General features: G+C 33.1%; 1 protein-coding gene across 1 annotated transcript; it reads left to right on the top strand.

The window, feature by feature from the left end:
• Nucleotides 1-417: 417 nt before the first annotated feature.
• Nucleotides 418-20,422, top strand: LOC127720204 (sialin-like). Its single transcript, XM_052226680.1, has 11 exons — nucleotides 418-683; nucleotides 6,150-6,364; nucleotides 8,054-8,287; nucleotides 10,420-10,507; nucleotides 11,526-11,621; nucleotides 13,046-13,176; nucleotides 14,011-14,160; nucleotides 15,214-15,346; nucleotides 16,218-16,368; nucleotides 18,793-18,883; nucleotides 20,192-20,422. Exons 1-11 carry the CDS (start codon nucleotides 638-640, stop codon nucleotides 20,339-20,341), a joined length of 1,485 nt encoding a protein of 494 aa, XP_052082640.1. The 5' UTR covers nucleotides 418-637; the 3' UTR covers nucleotides 20,342-20,422.
• Nucleotides 20,423-21,564: the final 1,142 nt, after the last annotated feature.

Below are 21,564 nucleotides of genomic sequence, written 5' to 3'. Positions count from 1 at the left end.
CTTATCATGTAATATACTATTCAAACTACATCGATCTTAATGCCGACATATGGAAAAAAAAGACAAAGGATCGACTAATCTTTTCCCAGAAAAAAAATTATCTAAAGAAAATACTGATAGGCCTGATATGGGCCTTTCTTCGTTTTCTTTGACGTCTCTGCATAAACAAAAAAAATGTTGACCTTTTTACACTTTTTGATATTAACCCTAGATGTAAGTTATAACTACTGTCTGTTAATGAATATTATTATGATTAAATTAGTATCAATAAACCAACCAGCAAACTGCAACTGTAACAGATGTTTTAAAGCTCAAATTATTAGTTTCGTTTCACGTGTATCGTTTTTCTAGATCATTTCATAAAGTATATTGATTCTCACGTGTTATCTCCTTGTGTGTACCGGAAATCAATAGTGAATACACAAAAGTCCTTTATCTGTGTGAATGCAGTAGTAAATTACTTTACAACATGACCTGTGTACAAAATGTCTGTTAACGAACGTTTAATGATAGTGTATTCATGGCATTTATTTGGTAATCGAGACATGATCTTCATTTTCCGTGATCTATATTTGTAAATAACTAATGCATACACGTGCAGTGACATATATTACAAATACATGTAAACAAAGAGAAAATGGATAAAAATCTTGATAATAAGGATGACAATGAAAGGAAGAAAGGTAATGCGGATTTTATTTTAAAACTTGTTTTAACATGATTAAGTCAAGGATGTAATATGAGTGAAATGTTTCCGCTTAAATTTTAGGTTACGTACCATAATAAAGGGGCCGGGTGGACAGGGGGTCTCTGATACTTTAACTTCCCTCTCCTCTACCACCAACCCCCTGCTCCCACTTCCATCCCCCTACTCCCACTACCGTCCTCCTTACTCCCAGACGAAATTGGTAAAAAAAAAAAATCACAGAATATCAATTTTTATTCCCCCTTTTTTCCCCCGTTTACCCACACCCTCTTTACTCCCGCTTCCCCTCTCATTCCCATGTTCCCTTACCCCTGTCCACCCCCTCATTATAACCGGCGTAATGATTTTATACGTGTACTGTTAATTTGTTTCGTCTGCATGCATCGAAGGACCATTAATTAAATTGCTACATATATGTAAATTGGTCAGTAAAAATGAAGGTGTGAATTCCTCAGTTAATGTTAATACGTTACAATTCATACCAAAACGAATATGAAATAAACGTAAAATGTTTATAATTTTTCATGAAAAAAGGGGGGTGGGTGATACTGACAGAACATTAAGTTCGGAAGTGGTGAAATGTTGACCTACACTTTTTCAGAATTTACACAAGTAGTCTTTAACGTGCATGAAGCGTACCACTTTCTATGTATATGGTTGCATAGGACTTCTGTATTGTAGCCCGATTACTGACCACAGGACCAGGGGCACGTCCTTTTTTTCTGCAAGCTACGGTCACACTAGTTTGCTGCTTGTGGGTAGAATAAAACGTTTGTGAGGTCCTATATAAAATACTACCGTCATCCCTACACGCGATACTGTCGAGCGTTTACCTTAAAGTTTTTTTTCCCTTTTTTTAACAAGCACTATTACAGTCAGACTGTATCCTCTTTTTAAATAGTCAAAAACTTTGTAAAAATATAAAATTATTCGCCTACTTACGTACCCTTATTTTTGTCAGCATGTTAGCTTTAACAACAAGTATTATTTGTTTAGACCTAATTAATACGAATTAAAATTAGAAATATATATAAGTAAATATTTGAACAGTTTATATTTCGTTTCATTGCAACATTATCAAATCCATGAAATCATAGTGATTTTCATGATGTCAATCAACGTTCAAGAGGGTACTTAATTGGAAAAATAAATATTCTTATTCTTATTCTATTAATTGGTAGAGCTACTTATACATGTAACAATATTGTCGCCAGATTTTCCCAAGTTGTGTAAATGAATAGAGAGAAAGGAAACAATTTTATAAAGGAGGGACGAAAGATACCAGAGGGACAGTCAAACTCATAGATCGAAAACAAACTGACAACGCCATGGCCAAAAATAAAAAGACAAACAGACAAATAATAGTACAGATAACACAACATAGAAAACTAAAGACTAAGCAACATAAAGCACAGTCACTAAAAATGGGCCACTAGCACTGTCTTTATTCATGTTATCCATCCATTACAATAAATTGCTTATTTATTAATTTACACTGCCATGTACAATACCTTTCAATTTGAAATTATTCTTATCTATTATAAACGTTCTACGTGTCCTATATCTTGATTTTCTGACCGACATCGTAATTAAGTGAAATATCATGAATATGGAAATAGATATACCGAAATAAATTCAATTACATTCTTAATTTACAAATGCCATTGTTTTAAATACTTCGCGCCTCTGGTTTTAATGCAGGACATACATAACAAATTACTTTAGTACATGATTTGGTAACTGAGTTTGTACAATGTAAATACGCTTCCCCAGGTAATCCTCGTATCAAAATATTAAAGATAAAAAAAACCATTAAAGAAAACCATAAAAATTGAAAGGGTCTAAATAGATGAGTCAAAATCGCTTACATAGGCGGATCCAGGGGGAGGGGGGGGGGGGGGCTTTCGTGGGAAAAATTTGGTTGAAGCATGACTGGAGCGGCCCCCCCCCCCCCCCCCCCCCCCCCCCCCATGAAAAGTTTTGGATCCGCCACTGGCTTTAGGGCAAATTTTAATGGAGAGAGAGAGAGATTACGAATGTAAGATGGAGACGTAAAAAATTATGCTCCTCATATAAGTAAATTTTTTGCTATATTTCCTATATATATATATAATGATAAATAATTCGTAAATGATCCAATTTATGCTTAGTTGTGGGACCTTCCGCCAGGATAATTTATCTGATTTAGTTATCAAAAAAGACATTTTCAGCTTTAATTTCTTGACTAAGTGAATGCAACAGATTCATTCATAACTTATGTAAAACTTAGAGACCATAACAATCTACCTGTAACCCGAGAGGAATTGAACTTTAAGTGAACTGTAATCAAGTGTCGGGCTAAACAATTTGAGGCTCTTTACGTCTGGGATAAAAATGGATGAAAAAAATACTTCCCAAATATTAAACACTAGTAGAGATGACCTGTATGGATCAACCCAAGAAGGTGTAACTTTGGACAATGTCTATCTATAAGTGCTAAGTATGAATGAAAGACTTAATTACGGCTATAGAGAAAGGAATGTCACATTCAGTTTTGAATCCGGTTCCTTACCTGGAAGAAGAAGTAAATCTTTGACAAATATAGAATCAAAATTAAAATTGAGCCAAACGTAAAATTAAAATTCTCAAAAGCAGATGTGATTCCAGTGATGAAAAAATTTTCCAGATAAAATACGAGCACACCAAACTAAATAAAGAAGTTAAAAATAATAAAAAAAATCACTGATCCTAATAATAACTTGTAGGGAATTAGCGACTTCGTGGACGATTTTAAGCTAAAACACGAGAACAACGTTAAAACAGTGTTCGTACGTCAGTAAAGAAGTATATGATCTTGCAGATAACAGTTTGGAGCTGAAACCAGAAAAATAGACAGTCTTCAATAGCGCAAAACAAGAAAATGACATACTATAGAGCACCATGATTCACCTGCAATGCAGGTAAATGTAAAACAACTTGGTATTTACTGGTTTGGTTTAAACCGAAGGAGAAAACACCAAAGAAGGGATCAGATCCTTTATACGAAAACACCGACATATAACACACCGAATAGAATTTGGTAATGTTCATAGGTTCGGCTATGGCGCTAGACCAGGTAGACGCGGACGTCCTAGACCGATTGTAGCTAGAAACCTATATTCATGCAAAGATCTATCACGAGCGCTTGCAAATACGAACAGATTTAAAGGAAAACCATTTGGAGTCGATCAAAAGTGTTAGTTTCCTGATATAATCGAACAAGCACGCAAAAGCCTGAATCCAATTATTAAGCAGAAACGCGAAGAAGGGCACATTGTTAAGCTAGTGAGAAACAGTTTGTATGTGGATGGTGAAATATATAACGACTGACGATAGCCTAACGTCTCACATGCGCACACCAGACCACCATCAAAAATGAAAACGACCCGAAGTACGACTTCATATCTCAGTTATTGCGGGATTATTGAAACTAATTAAATTAATGTAATGACTTTATCTTCTTGACAGAAACAAAAACTGATGATTTTGAAAAACATTGATATACCAGTTTATACTTTTAAATTGAAAAATAGAAAAACAAATCAAAAGTCAAATCAGGTGTTATTGCATTTGGATACACAACAGAATTCGAATATTATGTGCAAAAACAATAGAATCAGGAAGTAAGTTTAACTTAGTATTTTGGGTTAAAATCTCGGCCAATAATTAAAAACAGAACAAGATGTTATCATTCGTACAGTGTACATACCACCGGGAAATTCTACTTATTGGGTACCAGATTCAGTAAATAAACTAAAACAGGATTTTTAAAAAAACATTCAGTTAACCATGATTCTATTTTTTTCCTTACAGGAGATTTTTTAACAGCAGAACTGTTGGGGATTTGGACTTCTATGAAATGACAAATACTAATCATGTCGATTGACACATCAGATAATTTTAATGTTGATTTTTCAAACAAAAATATACATTGTTTAAAATCTTTATCAAATCAAATAGAGAGTGAGCTAAATAATAATTATGTATTTAAAACTGTTTATTGTACTGTACGTAGACGACACTGTACTTATGTCAGAAACGCAAGCAGATCTTCAAAAAAAAAAAACAACAATTAGAATCTTGAATAATGAAGTTCAATGTATAAAACAGCAAAATTGTATTATTTTTTTTCTAAAGGTAGACCACTACAGAATAATGTTATGTATTATAGATATGATGGATAAGCGTTGATTCTTGAAAAAGAAACCATGAGCCCGGAATGCGAATTGTTTGTTTTTCATGAATCAACGCTTATCTATTGTGTCTCTTACTTTTACTATTGTGTTGATGTCTTTTCAAAATTAAAGCCTTTTCTTAATTAGAAGGTATTGCAAGTGAGTTTAAATAACCGTGTTATCATGTTCAACGATGCATTAATAAAGTTCACAATTCATTGGTTTAGAGAAATACAAATATAACATAAAACGTCTGTCGTTACATTATTATGCATCTGAATATTATCCGTAATTTACAAAATAAGACATATTTGAATTTATTTTTAAGTACATATAATAAGTATGTTACCGAAATTTTCATTCGTTTGATGTGTTTGAGATTTTGATTTTGATGAGAGACTTTCCGTTTTCAAAATCCTTGGAGTCGGTATTTGTGTTATTTTATTTTTTTCTAGCAAGAAACCTAAGTCTAGGCACATCACGATTTACTCGTATAGGGATTTGCGAATAACCATTTGTAAAGATATGTAGAAAAACAGATGAAATCATACAATATTAATTTTATAAAACAAAAAATGGACAAATTGTAATGATTTTCTATTCAAATACGTGAAATAGCCAAAAATAATCCAAAAATAAACGGGAAAACCCGCTTTTATTTCAAAAATATCCACAATAACATTCACAATAAGAAAACCGGAAAACTAAAGAATAGGGACAACAAAGAGAAAACAGGGATTCGAACCTAAACCGACAAGTCTCTACTTCTAACTTGACTCTTTAACTCATTTATCTTAAACCCGCTACTACCAACTTATAACTTTACGAATGTCTATTGTGTATATATATATAAAGATACAAGCCCTGTGTGTCTGTTGTTCCGATGTGTATCATATGTTTCACATTATCATTATAATACTACATGCTAAATTGCAAATATTTATTGATGTTTGACTAGTTTAACATCTACTCTACCTACTAACTTTGTAAATGTTACTCTCTCGTATTAACCAATAATAAAAACGAAATTAAAAATACAAGCATAACTGAACATTCAGTACAATAAGTTTTATTACATAAATCTGATATTGTTAAAGAGCAGATTGTTACCACTCGAAATTTTGTTTTGTCAATCTCTGCTTCGTCTCGGTTGACATTTTGTTTTCCTTTGGTAATACTCTACTTATAATCTTCTCAGTTATGTGTGTTTAATTATATGTCATAATGTTCACGAAGTTACTCCTTTTTAGATAGCCTTCCTGTCTTATGCTCACAGAGATGGATATTGTCATACCTGTTCTTTTGGGGATTTTTCTTTGCATACTCATTAAGAGTGAACTTCAGTGTGGCCATCGTTTGCATGTCGAAATCACCAACAAACAATTCAAGTTTATCGAAGATATTGACTAATAACATTACACAGGATCGATGCGGGGCACTAGAACACACAAATTATACAAATGAGGTGAGAAATTATATTATAAATTCATACACATTGATCCATATTTAGTAGTTTCACATTATACTTAGTCCTGACATCAACAAAACAACAGTTTCGAGGCTTTTTCACCCTATCCCCAGATTGCTCTGTCGTCTGATAGCTTTTTTAGGTCCCACTCTGACTTCAGTCTGCCTTTTTTGGACATGCTGGGACAATGCGACATCAATGACGGAAAATTAGTTATGACAAATAGCAAACGACGAAAACCGCCGGTTGGATTTTAGGCTTTGGTTTGCTTGAAGTATCTGAAGTCACTACTCATGGAATTTGTTCGATATGGTAATAAACACGATATACAGAGTATTGCTTTCATATATTTAAACAACTTGGCTTTACCGATTTTGTTCCATAATAGAAACACAAATGATAAGGGGTATCCATCCATGACACAAAACAGTACATGCACAGCAAAAACCACACAAAAAGAAAGGAACCCATTAGTCAGAGGTTGTTTTGCCCACGGTCCAAACCAGATTTGCTCATTTGTGAAGGCCGTACGGTGACCTATAGTTGTTAACTTCTATGTCATTTGGTCTCTGGTGGAGAGTTATTCCATTGGCAATTATACCACATCTTCTTATTTTCATATTGAAAAGTAGTATACTTTCAGTTATTCAGAATTTGAATTCATTTATTATAATGATAATGTGGAACATATGATATACACATCGGTAAAACAGACACACAGGGCTTGTATCTTTATATATATACAAAATAGACATTCGTAAAGTTATAAGTTGGTAGTAGCGGGTTTAAGATAAATGAGTTAAAGAGTCAAGTTAGAAGTAGAGACTTGTCGGTTTAGGTTCGGATCCCTGTTTTCTCTTTGTTGTCCCTATTCTTTAGTTTTCCGGTTTTCTTATTGTGAATGGTGATGGTCTTAATGTAACACGTTTTGTTTTGCAGTATGATACATTTAACTAGGATGAAAGTCCTTACATCAATGACGTCATTTCCAAACATATGACATCACGCAAAGAACAAATGCACGTAGAAATAGTCAACTTTTCAATTTCCAGTTTTAACAGTTTTGCAAAGGGAACTTACGTACATCAAGCATATGCTTCTTCCATCTGGTTTGCATGGACATGGAACCTACTCAATATGACAAAAAAACTTAAGCGTTGTCTCCTTTGTCAAAAATTCTCAAAATAGGAGACAAAAACTGATAATTTGAAATAGGAAACAAAAGCCGGTTATTTGAAAATGGATTTTTACTGACAGCCCTTCTACCTTTACAAGAAGAAACATATTAAGTGAAATCTACTTCTGTAATATTGATAACAATGTTTTTACTGGTTATTCTACTGCATATGAAATACACATTTTCACATGAGGATCCAATACAAGTACATCAGATAATTTTATAAAATTTGTTTTAAGTTCCAAAGTAAGGTTTACATCTAAAAGTACAAACCCATCCAAATGTGATTGATATCCACAAAATGAGACACCACAGGCATATAAAAACATATTCACTTTTTACCAGGTTATAGTCATTTTTTTCACCAAAAATGTCCTAAGATTATGATCATATTGAGAAAAAAATATAGTTCTCAAACATAAAACATAAAAATTCAGGGTAAAAAAATTCTACTTATTAACAAACACTTTATTCATTAATAAATCAGAATTTAATACCTTATTTTACAGAGAGCTGAATTCGACTGGAATAGGGAAACCAGGTCGTCACTTCTGTCTGCGTTTTTCTATGGGTATTTTGTAACACAAATTCCAGGCGGTTGGTTGGCAGACAAGTTTGGGGGCAGACGTGTGTATGGCACAGCTCTAGCTGTGGCCGGTATAGCGACAGTCTTAATTCCCGTATGTGCTAGAACCCATATCATCCTGTTGTACATATTGCGTGTAATATGTGGTTTAGCAATGGTAAGTTTTATATTTTGCCTATGTTATATAAATGATTCTCTAATTCTTCGTCAATTTATCCCTTTCTGCACCCATTGTATAAAAAAAATTTAATCGTTTGATCTCAGTTCTTCATTGGTTAAAATCCGATTATGACGTCGAATTTTCTTGCTTTCCTCTGAATTTCCTATTGTGACGGCATGAAAAAAGGCGACCATGCCTGATGACGTCACATAGAAAGAACACATCTTTTTGCAGATCATTCGAAAAGGAGGAATAAATTTGCCTTCGTATTGTTTGAAAATCATTAGAGAAACAGATTCCACCACCAAATCTCGTGTAATACGATATTTATCCACTCTCGACAGTTAAATTTTAAATATTCGAGCCTCGCGTTTTAAATTTGAAAATTTAACTGTCTCGAGTAGATAAATATATCGTATCACACTCGATGCAGTGGTAGAATCTATATTTATCACACATTTTGTACTAATATGTACGTTTTTGCATGGCCAATAATAGCCGGAAGTCAATGTTGGTTATTTGCTATCGGGGCCAATATCGATATTAGACCTCGAAATCCATATGGAGCGTCCGAATTTGACTTCCGGTAACCTGTCAATCAAAAACTATTTGTAAACAAGATGTCATCTGAAGCAGCTAGACGATCGGTGCAAGTAAATTCATACAAGAAATGAAAAATGAGAACACAATGAAAAAAAACAATGAAGTCTGTAAAACAATAGAAAGTTATGAATCTGCTGAAGCAGAAAAAAATGTAAAAATCAACAGTGGAAATAGTTATTTGTCATTACTGGACATCACAAAAGTTCCCGTAAAATTTTGACGTCATAATAGAAAATATATGACGCCACAATGGAAAAGTGATTGTTGTATGACATCGAAATTTCAAGCGGAACAGATTCTCGGGTTAAGCGGAACAGATTTCCAAAAAGCGATAAGGTGCATTCTTCCTCAGCATTAATCGGAAATGTAACACTTAATGACTTAATATCTATAACTCTGAGAAATAATATGTTTATTGTTAATTATTTGTTAAACTTTTCACAAAACTTTGTTTACTCACTGTGATACGAATTTTGTTAACTCACTGTGATACATTTTTTTGATTTTTTTTTTTTAATGATTTTTGAATATTTGTTGAAAATATTAAACATAATTTGATATATGCTTTATTTTTTCTCCAGCTATGAAAATATGTGATCAATAGATTATTACATGTCATTTTCCATATTGGCCGTGGTATCAGCCCTCGGCCAATATGGAAAATGACATGTAATAATCTATGATTATCATTTTCAAAATGTGTTTTCGGCTATATATATATCATTCGAGGATTTTATGCGATTACAAATGACAATAACACTGTTTAAATTGTATGCGTCCGAAACGCTTTTCTGTATTGCCTTCGTCATGAACGGTTAAGGGAGCAACCATTTAACTTCAAAGGAGGAGGGGTTCTGGTTTTTTGTCTGAGTCAGTAAGGTTTTTTTTAGTTTTTCGACGCTATCAATCAAATTATTTTTTTTTCAAAATTTAACACTATAAGGAATGGGGAAAATCTGGATTCAGAATAATTTTTTTTGTCATCTGCTTGACCACGATTTTTTTTTTATCAAATTGTTGATCAGAATATTTCATTGAAAAAAACATTACCCCCCTTGAAATTAAATGGTCGTTCCCTAAAGCCAAATAAATGATATCCAGAGATGTATATACGTTCCGAAACACGTAAAGAGCTATATGATCATGGTATAATTTCTGGACTGAGGTATAAACATTTTACAACATGACTAAACATGAAAATAACTCAATAATTAATATCTTCCCTAACCTGCTGCTTGAAAGTCTCTCACCAGATTTATGCTTAGCTTTAAAACTTTTTATAATATAATTTTAAAATTCTGACTGGTTACACCAGAATAAAGGTATAATTAATGGATTATATGGAAATACAAATTAACATAAAGAGCACATGGCTACCTTCGATAATTTTCAGGAGAAATGAACACAATAATCAGGTCCGTTCTTTCTTAAATTGTATTCTATGATTTTTTGAAAGGCTTTATCTCAGACTATATTTATATTTCTTTTATTTCATTCACAAAAAATCATAAAACAAAATATTATAGGGAACATGCTCGCCTTCAGCCACATCAATGTGGGGAAGATGGGGTCCTCGTCTGGAACGTACAAAGTTAACAGCCTCACATCAAGTCGGTAAGTGTCCTTAGTCAGACTTATTATTGGTTATATTTACGTATTATCGTATATTTGTTTACAATGAAACTTACATATCTACCAAAGACATATGATAAGACAAAATAATAATAGAAATACTTAATTTGTTTAAGGTTTTCCTACCAACCCCATTTGTATGCCTGAAAATGCTTACCCGTACGTTTTTATAGGAACATTTGGTAGTGAATCGTGACAAAATTGCAGGGGGTCCCATATATTCGACGTAAAAAAAATATAAGCAAAAAAAGATAAACTTTTGCGGAGTAAATATACACTATACATGTTTTGTACATTTTTTATCGTCATGATCGTACGTATCATTTAAATCGATTTTATGATCGCATGTGTTTGTTATTCTATGTTCATTTGTAATTGATTAATCGATTATTTTTATAGATTTTGAGGTATAAGTGTTTAGAGCTTGACAGTTTATTTAGATGACATGGCTGTCTATTGTTGAAGACTTTTGCCAAACTTTAGATCTCTTTTGGTCTTGTTGCAGTGTAGTTGCTGTCACGTTTACCCCATATCTATTTTTTTCATTCATGCAAGATTTAAATCGTACCTTTTTAAATCTCTGCGGAAATAAGAGGACGAACTAGTGAAAACAAGTCGTTTTCCAACTTCTTCCAAATATGTATAAATGACCGACATAATTGAAGAAGAAAAAATGATAATTTGTACATGTCAATTCAATGGTTAATTGTTGTTTGATTAACGTCCAGTAACACTTTTTTAATACCTGTTCAGGACGAGAAAAAACACAATTAGTGAATATATGAAATAAGTACGTACTGCAAAGTTGGTCGAATGTGATGGAGGTCTAAAATTTGAACTGCTGCGGGAACAGTCATTATGACAGTATAAGTGTCGAAACTTCATCAAAAATTTTTTAAACCATTTACATTGTATATTCGTGTTTTATATAAATTATGTTAAAGAATATTTAACAAATAAACAAAATGTGTGTAAAGTTACAACGTTAATTTGTTTTCAGGTTCTATGTTAGGCACTGTAGTTACATTTTCTGCGTCTGGTGTATTATGTGAATCAGGATTTGACAACGGATGGGGTTCCATTTTCTATTTGACAGGTAAATTTTAAGGTTAACCCCTTTTTAGTTTGCTGTTCGGTGCGAGCCAAGGCTCCGTGTTGAAGGCCGTACTTTGACCTATAATGTTTACTTTTACAAATTGTGACTTGGATGGAGAGTTGTCTCATTGGCACTCATACCATATCTTCTTATATCTACTAACACATTAAATAAACGACCGTCAAATCGCCAACTGACAGCGTCAACTCTTCAACTACAGTACTGTTATTTTGATTGTCATATACGACACCACCTTTAGTAAGAAGGAAAAAACACTTTAACGAAGTTTATGTATCACGTAAGACGTACTTTTTTTTTATGTAATTGTCACGTATGTGTACGCATGAAAATTTCCATAAACTTATTTTAAGAATTTCGTTTCTTTCCATATATTTTTTATTTGCGACATTTTTGAGTTGACAGTCGAATACACATTACTTCATACAGTTTCTTATGATAACGGCTGCTTAAATCGGATTTTTTTTCAACACGAATTCATTGAATACCTTGAACAATTGTTTTGGGTTCTAAACATACACGAATTCATTGAATACCTTGAACAATTGTTTTGGGTTCTAAACATCCAGCGACATGTTGTGTTGATTAGACAAATAGGGATGTCACAATATAGGAAAAGAGGACGGGACTGTGGTTACGACAATTGAAACATACCCATGGTAATCTGTGACACATCATATAACGGTTAACTAACTCGTGATGGCTACCGTATAACTTTCGAAGGAATGATTTCAATAATTGGAACCCTTGGTTAAATAGCTCCTTTTTAAGAAGCAACCCTCTATCAGGGAAATCATGGTAGGATTCAAGATACAATATATTTTATTAGCCAATCATGGCACCCATTGCTGAGCATAGTAGTTATTCATAAAACGATTCTATGATTACAGAATTCCATCTCTTTCGCGTATACATTTTAAATAGTCCATTTAGCTTAGTGTTAACTTAAAAGCCACAAAATATAGACTGAAAGATTTATATGAAAATTATAATTGTATGTACGCGGACCGTGAAGAGAACACCAAAATTTATTGTGACGTAAACACAACATTTTGAATACGAAATATATTAACAAAATTAGGATATTATGATGTAGATTTATATGATTTTACATAACACGCGTGTATTTGTACGCCACCATAAATCTTGTGTATAATTGCATCCATATACTATCATTTCCATGATTGGAGGATAAATAATTATATATGAAATTCATGTTGTGTGACATCAAAAATAATAGTATTAAAAATTAGCTCTTTCACGGTTTAATTTGCCTGGCCGTTGGTATTTACAAAGTCAACGAAACTTGATATAATTGATATCTAAAGCTATACAATTTAGTAATTTTTAATGATACTTTATATTTCATTTTAGTAAGGTTGTTGTGTTAATTGTATATTTTTAAGGTGGTTTGACTTTGATCTGGGTTTTTCTGTGGTTTTTCCTCACCCGAGACACCCCGAATGATCATCCAAGAATCACCGTAATAGAAAGGAATTACATTGTCACAAATATTGAATATAATGCTAATAAAAGGGTGAGTTGTAAAATAAAATGCTAGACATGTAGAATGCACAACATGATAGATATTAAAAAGAACATGAGATATACATGTTCAATGTAGCAAGTCTCAACCACATCACTCTTACGACCTCGTCTACATCATGCGCTACACATTCTACGATGTAACATAATAAGACAATAATTTGGAAGTGTAATTTTATGTAGTTTTCGTCAAAGTTTGGCATAAATCCTGATGGCGTGAAGTTGAGATTGCTATAGAAATGGAATATCTCGTGCAATTCTCATACACGCGATTTTTAACATTGCAAATCTTTGGTTTTTATATCTCCGAGAGGAGGTAAAAATAGAAAAGATACACTGAAATATCCTCGACAATGATCGTGTAACGATACTTAAAGTTTGTAGATCTCAAGTTCAAATGATTATCTCTGACAAAATGTAATAATTACGTAAGATTATAGACAAATTATACATTGTACATTTTATACAATGTGACTTGGTTGGAGAGTTGTCTAATTGGCACTCATACCACATCTTCTTATTTATATTAACATAATGTGTCTCTAGTTAAGTGAATGCAAAATAAACAAGTATTCTAATCTTGCATGGTTAAACCTGGGACTATTAGACTAATCAATATTTTATGTCCCAGGTTAAACCTATTACTATTTTATGTTAAATTGAAGTGAATACAATGTTCGTATTTACCACAATACTACGCTAAATAATGGCTCTGAAACTCATATATTTATTTCTAATTATAATATTTTAATATCTTATATCCTTTCTATTCATCAGGTTACAGAGAATTAATCTAAGTTTTTTTCTTTGATTTTGCTACTTGCAGACAGGAAAGGTTCCCTGGGTTGCCATGGCGAAATCTGTACCACTGTGGGCAATAATTATCGGACATACATGTAGTAACTGGGGAATATATACCATATGGACAAGCCTTCCTGAATTTATGAAGCATGTCTTAAAATTTGACATAAAAGCTGTAAGACTTTTGTGCATTATTTTTTCTTCTCGCTGATTGTATGTAGTTCAAGTTCAAATTGATTGTAAGGCGATTTTGTATCTGAAATAAATGGATAAGATACGAGATATACAATATGAATACTATAACTGTTCTTTACCTTTGATATTATATAAATAACACATAGCTGAGAGGGTGATAGAGCAGATTGTTACCCCGAGAAAACATTGTCAACTGAGGCGAAGCCAAGGTTGACAATGTCTTTTCGAGGCGTAACAATCTGCTCTGTCACCCTCTCAGATATGTGTTATTTAATTTATTATACTGAATGTTCTGTTATTAATGTCTATTAAATTTCAAATTCAAAGTAATAAACTATGATGTCTTGTACATAACAACCATCCGTATTTAATAAAGCGCACACTTGATCAAGCGTCTCCGTGAAAGGTAATAGAGTATTTACCATACTAGGATAGAGTAAATTGTCTCCCTGGTATCAACCAATCAAAATCTGGCATTTTGACATGAAGTATAATAAATAATATTATTCTACACCCGACAAGGAGTGGAGCTAAATTGCATGCACCTTGTTTGTCTGTTCTTTCCTTCTGTTCATCCAACAAATATTTCCGTTGCATTTTCTCGGGTACTATGTTATTATTAACATAAAGACTACATGTTTGGTCAGAAGCTTATGCGTGATGAGTTGTAATGTGTGACCACTTTTTTTTAGATCGTTCAAACACTAACTTCTGTTTACCTACACTTTCATTGTTTAATAGGTTGAATGAACTTTAAAAAAACGTGTGTCACACTCGTCTCAAGTACTTCTAAACAGTATTGCTTCATATTTTGTCAGTAGCAGTGATGAGTTATAAAGTGTGAGTGTTTTTCGGATCTGTAAGACACCTACTCCATTTTTTCCTATACATAGAATTCAGAATAGAAACGTGTACTTTAAATTACGAGTAGGGTATGCTTATCACGACCATGCATCCAGTCTTGTGTGTATTATAATTGGTTCGCACATCAGGGTTTTCATTTTTGCCAAATACATATTCTTTTATTTTGCAGAATGGTGCACTATCTGCAATACCTTATATATGTGCTGCCTTCATGGCTTTTGCAACAGCACATATAGCAGATTTCTTGAGAAGTAGAAAAATTTTAACAACAACACAAACTAGACGATCTTTTCAGACGGCAGGTAGGTTAAATGTCGGATTATCAATATAAATATACAGCTGTCTCTTAAACGAGGTTGAATGTAAAACTTCTGAAACAAATTTCATTGGTTGAAACGAATATGCGTTCAGGACCAGTAGTAGTACTATACTATCAAGTAGAAGCTAGCTTTATAAAGATTGAATCAGGAAAAAGATATCAGATCACATAAAGAACACAAACAATAATCGAGAATTGACAATATTTACCGAGCCTCGGCGGCCGAATTGTCTAAGTATTCTATCTTAATTTATCACTATTTTGTCAACTCTGATGTGAGTTTGAACCGCGGTCGTGGCGAGGTGTGTTTGACTTCGATCTTAATTGACAAAGATTGCAAATTTTCCTGTTGTAGATGGATGGTTCTCTCTGGGTATTCAAGCTTCCTCGAACCATTGAAACTGGCCGCAATTGTATAGCCAAGGTCGCTGATCGCGTCGTAAAACACAGATAAACAAACTCACAAACAATGATTTGCAGTAAAAATGTGGAAGGAGTAGAAAAATATCAATTTTACATTGTATTGCCCCTAAGACTTCCTTAGTTCTCAGATATCTTGTTTCATAGGAATGCTTAAGCTTTACGGAATTTGATTTAATAATTTGATTTTTGAGATATTAAATTCCCCTTTAGATACAATTAAGATTGACTTAAAGAAATATGCTCTCATATGAGTCTTAATTATTTCTTTCTTTGAAAAAAATGGTCTCTTTAACAAATTAATCCCATTTTCATATACAACTGAGAATATTATACAAATTATATATATTATGCAACTGTTTTTAAAATGCTGTAGGAAAGATTTATCCTTGGCAATATGACAAATGAATTCAAATTTCAAATGATTTTTTCAGCATTTATTGGAGCAGGGATATTTCTAATAGCAACTGGCTTTGTAGAATGTGAGAAACGTGGACTTGCCGTAGTGTTTTTATGTTTAGCATTATTGTTTACTGGTTTTGAGCGGGCTGGTTATGCTGTTAATCATATAGACATCGCTCCTAAGTATGTACATAATCCGATTTTCTCGTATGTTACTAATCTAAAATCCACAAACAATCTTAAATTGAAGTTAACTACTTCCTGTTATTTCAAAGAAATAAATGTATGATGTTCTATATCTTTTTTATAATTGTACAATTATATGAAAAAATAAGGAGATGTATAATTTCTCAATTTCGTTAGTATAAGGAGAAATTGTTGTATTAACGGTACTAGCGTATAGTTTTAGAAGTTTACGTCACTATACTTGCTGGGCTATCGGCAATACTATATATATTGTATTCATTCGTGCCTTCATAGAATAATAGATATCAACGTATAGGGTATATGTGGTGTAATTGCCAATGCGACAACTATCCATCAAATTCCAAATTACGTGGGGTTAAGCAAATATACGGTATAGTCAGCGTTAAAGGCCCCAACATGACAAAATATGAAACAATTCAAACGAAAAAAACATCATCGTGATTTATGACGAAACAATGAACGAAAAACAAATAATTTATTTGATGAAGAACAGGAACAAAGTCAACCACTGAATAAGAGGCTCCTGGCGGTGGACAAGCACAGATAAAAAGTGGCGAAGTTAAACATGTTTATGAAAGATTAACCCTCCGCTAGTCTACGACAGTAGTGAAACAGTACAAGATAAGAATAAACTGTACAAATCAGTTGAAAAAGGCTTCAGTTAGATTGGCACGAAGCTCATAAAACAACTAACATAAGGATAAAAGACAAAAAGTACTGATCTATGAGTACTCGTTGTTACTGAAATCTAGTTAAAAGCCAGTATCAACTAATGAATCATTTTCTATCAGATTAAAGTATCAATCAGTACACATACAACGGATTTAACGAAAGACGCCATAAACAGTCGGACAAAGGCACGACCTTGATTAAAGCATTTAATAGTTAGCTGTTTGGGTTGTCTAAATTGATAGATTATGGAAACAGTAATATTTTAACAAAGAGTGTTGAACTTTTTTTTATGCCCCCGCCGTAGCGGAGGGGGCATTAAGTTTTTCCCTTGTCCGTCTGTACGTACGTTCGTACGTACGTCCCGAAATTGGTTTCCGTTCTCTAACTTGAGTTTGCCTCAACCAAATGTTATGAAACTTATACACAATGCTTATTACCACCAAACACAGATCAAGTTTGAATTTTGGTGGCGTCACTGTAACCGATCTAGAGTTATGCCCCTTTATAAAAGGAAATATTGCAAAATTTTTAGTTTCCGTTCTCTAACTTAAGTTTGCCTCAACCAAATGTTATGAAACTTATACACAATGCTTATTACCACAAAACACAGATCAAGTTTAAATTTTGGTGGTGTCACTTTAACCGATCTAGAGTTATGCCCCTTTATAAAAGGAAAAATTGCAAAAATTTTGATTTTCTTCTAAATATCAAGTTTATATAATATATTTTTAAAATTGGAGTTATCTTCCTTTGACCATGATTATAGTTGAATCAACTACAATCAATGCTTTATACAATGCAATGTTTAATTTTGACTTCCACTGATAAAACACAGATCAAGTTGAATTTGGGTAGTGTCACTTTAACCATTATTGAGTTATGCCCCTTTATAAATAGAAAGATTGCAAAATTTTTAAGTTTCCATTCTGTAACTGAAGTTTTCCCCAGCCAAACATTATGAAACCTATACACAATATTCATTACCACAAAACTCAGTAAGGATCAAGTTCAATTTTTTTGTTTCAGTTCTCTAACTTGAGTTTGCCTCAACCAAATGTTATGAAACTTATACACAATGCTTATTACTACATAATACAGATTAAGTACGAAATTAGGTGGCAACACTTTTACCATTCTAGAGTTATGTCCCTTTATAAACATAAAAATTGCTGAATTTTTTAGTTTGTCTCAACCAAATGTTGTAAAACTTATACACAACCGTTCTAGAGTTGTGCGTGTTTACAAATAGAAAAATTACTGAATTTTTAGTTTCTGTTCTCTACTTAAGTTAGCCTCAACCAAATGTTATGAGACATACACACAATGCTTATTACCACAAAACTCAGATCAAGCTCAAATTTGGGTTGCGTCACTTTTACCGTTCTTCAGTTATGTCCCTTTATAACTATATGATATGCAAGCGGGGGCATCATCTGTGTCCACATGTGGACACTATCCACATTTATTTTTTAAATAAAGAATAAAGTTATGTGCTATGATTGCTAATGTCTCACTATCCACCAGAGACCAACGGACGATGACACATCTTTAACGATACTTTGTCTTTAAAACAGAAAAAAAATAATCCAACAATATATTTATGATCATGGTAAAAAAGCGTACATATAGCCGTCATTGTTTGGCTCTGTAGATTATGTTTTCCTCTCTAATGAAAGATATAAATATTAATATGTATTTATTGGTATAAAATGTGTAACATTATTTCAGGTATGGAGGTATATTGTATGGTATAACTAATACTATAGCAACTATACCTGGTATGGTTGCACCTGTTATAGCTGGTGAACTGACCCCAAATGTAAGTCTAGCTTATTGATTGATTGTTGGTGTTGAACCACTTTTTTATATCAAATTAGGATATATCATAACGGCCAGTTTTTATTGGTGAAGAAAGCCGAAGTGCCCGGAGAGAACCACCGACCTTCGGCATGTAAACTTGCAATCTTAGCAAATTAAGAAAGGAATCGAACGTACCTTGCCATGAGCGAGGTTCGAATTACAACCTCATTACGATCAAAAGGTTATTGATTACTGTAGACCAACTACAAGCTGTGAAAGATGTACGAATACGAATCCATATCCGGTCGGAATGAGGAAGTAAAATAAGATGCCTTGTGAAGGGAATGTTCAAACTTAATGCCATTAAAGAACCTTTGCAATAAATCTGAGGAGTCTGTAGGTGACCTATTGCAAGGCCATATCTAACATCAAGTGCTGGTCAAAAGTCTGGTCTTCACTCGGGTAGATTCCAATTTGTCGAACCTACCATTTGGATATATTGGATATTTGTTCTTGTCCTAAATATGCATGAAATATTTTCCACTGGATATTAGGCAAACAACAATTTGCCACTTTTATAGAATTACGCACTGTAATTGCAGTCCATGTATCAGCCAATGACTACTGAATTGGAATAATACAAATTTATATTTTAATTATTCTGTAGTAACTGCAAGATATATTATGTTAGCTGTATAGTCATTGTGCATTTAATGCATCGTTTATGTATACAAACAACTGTTTGTAGTTATATTCAATAACAAAATTTGAGTAAATTCCAAAAATGTGAATATGCTGGCAGTGGCGGATCCAGAACTTTTCATAAGGGGGGGGGGGGGGGAGGGGGGCCCGCTCCAGTCATGCCTCAGTGATTCCCTATATAATCAACCAAATTTTTCCCACGAATTGGCCCCAAAAATTACTAGTGTAAAACCATTCAAACGGGAAAACCAACGGTCTAATCTATATAAAAAACGAGAAACGAGAAACACTTATGAACCACATCAACAAACGCCAACTACTGTACATCAGATTCCTGACTTAGGACAGGTGCAAACAATTGCAGCGGGTTTAAACGTTTTAATGGTACCGTAGGTATGTTATCTGCATTTTCAATACTTTATGAGGACAATTAAGGAATAACATAACTGTAGTTATCATATGGAGTTATCACCGTCAATTTTAGTATTTAAGGTTGCAAACGCAGTTTTGTTGATTCGCGGCTCACTCCTTAGTTGCCGCATGTCAGTTCTGGATTTTACGCCAGTTTTAACCATGAACAAATTGTTGCATTTAAATTTCATTATAATATTTCTTTCTATTCTAGGATACCTCTGAAGAATGGAGGAATGTATTTTATGTCACAGCAGCATTTTATGTACTTGGTGCTATTATATATTGTTGTATAGCCAGAGGTGAAATTCAGCCTTGGGCATTAGATAAGGAAAATCTTAGAGAAACCGAAGTGTTTATTTAGAAAAGCTGTAACAGCTAGGGATTTTCCTTACAAATTTGTATTTTGTTGATATATTTTATTAAAGAGTTTGTTTGATTTTAATATTTTAATGCTATTCACAAAATGTAGAACATGCAGTGTATCAAATGCAAAAAAAAAGAACAGAGAATAATGGGATACTAAATTATAAAAAAATCGAGAATTATGGGCCAAAAAAATTTGGAAAAAAATAAGAATAGAGAACAAAAATGGCCTAGAAAATTAGAGAATATAGAGAATGACCCCTTTTCAATGAAGAGCAATTCATGGACAGAAGTTTACCAAAATATGTTAAGCAAATAAAGACTTTATTAATTTGTTCGTTCGACGCGCTTTGTTGGGGATATCTTCATTAGAACCGCTCAAATCCTAAAATTTGAAAGTCAAGGATGTATAAATATCTTATTACGTTGAGGGGTATATGACCAAAAGGGACATAAAAAGATTACAGAGGTATTATGTTCAAGTTAAATTATTGCAGAGCCCTTTTAAGAAATAAAATAATTCAGGTATACCGTCAAGTTCATATAATATCTAAGACCTTTTTCCATGAATGAACAAGAATGTGTCCATAGTACACTGATGCCCCACTCGCACTATCATTTTCTATATTCAGTGGACCGTGAAATTGGGGTCAAAATTCTTATTTGGCATTACAATTAGACAGATCATATCATAGGGAACATGTGTACTAAGTTTCAAATTGATTGGACTTCAACTTCATCAAAAACTACCTTGACCAAAAACTTTAACCTGAAGCGGGACAGTCGGACGGACGAACGAACGGACGCACAGACCAAAAAACATAAAGTCCCTACTACTATCGTAGGTGGAGCATAATAAAGATGTAATCTTTGTACGACTACATTTCTTTTCTATGCATATGGGTACATACATGTATATGGGTTTGTCATCGTTTTTGCTGTCCGTCTGTATGTAGACTCTATGGTTTTGCAGTAATCTTGATTAAATCTCTCAAAAATTTGAGTGCAATGTTCCTTGGCACAGATCAAATGCAGGTATTATAAATTGTGGCCTCCATTTCTGAAAAAGGGTGATTTAATCAATATATTACCTACATGCACTTTGATGTTAAGCATCTATATCATCGGATGAAATATGACGTGCAATGATAATGATCAACTTCATAAAAAAGGGAGTAGATAATTTTTTGGAATCGGCGAATAAAAAACAAAAAAATAATG

Source organism: Mytilus californianus, unplaced genomic scaffold (genome assembly GCF_021869535.1).
Source record: "Mytilus californianus isolate M0D057914Y unplaced genomic scaffold, xbMytCali1.0.p SCAF_11, whole genome shotgun sequence".
NCBI lineage: Eukaryota > Metazoa > Mollusca > Bivalvia > Mytilida > Mytilidae > Mytilus > Mytilus californianus.
Note: the sequence above shows the minus strand (reverse complement) of the source record. Positions and strands in the feature narration are given on the sequence as shown.

What these genes read in the sequence shown, in the direction of transcription:
- LOC127720204 (XM_052226680.1), top strand. Translation starts at nt 638, where the DNA reads ATGGATAAAAATCTTGATAATAAGGATGACAATGAAAGGAAGAAAG. An exon ending in ACACAAATTATACAAATGAG is followed by an intron (nt 6,365 to 8,053) that starts GTGAGAAATTAT and finishes CTTATTTTACAG; the next exon opens with AGAGCTGAATTCGACTGGAA. An exon ending in TAAAATTTGACATAAAAGCT is followed by an intron (nt 14,161 to 15,213) that starts GTAAGACTTTTG and finishes TTTATTTTGCAG; the next exon opens with AATGGTGCACTATCTGCAAT.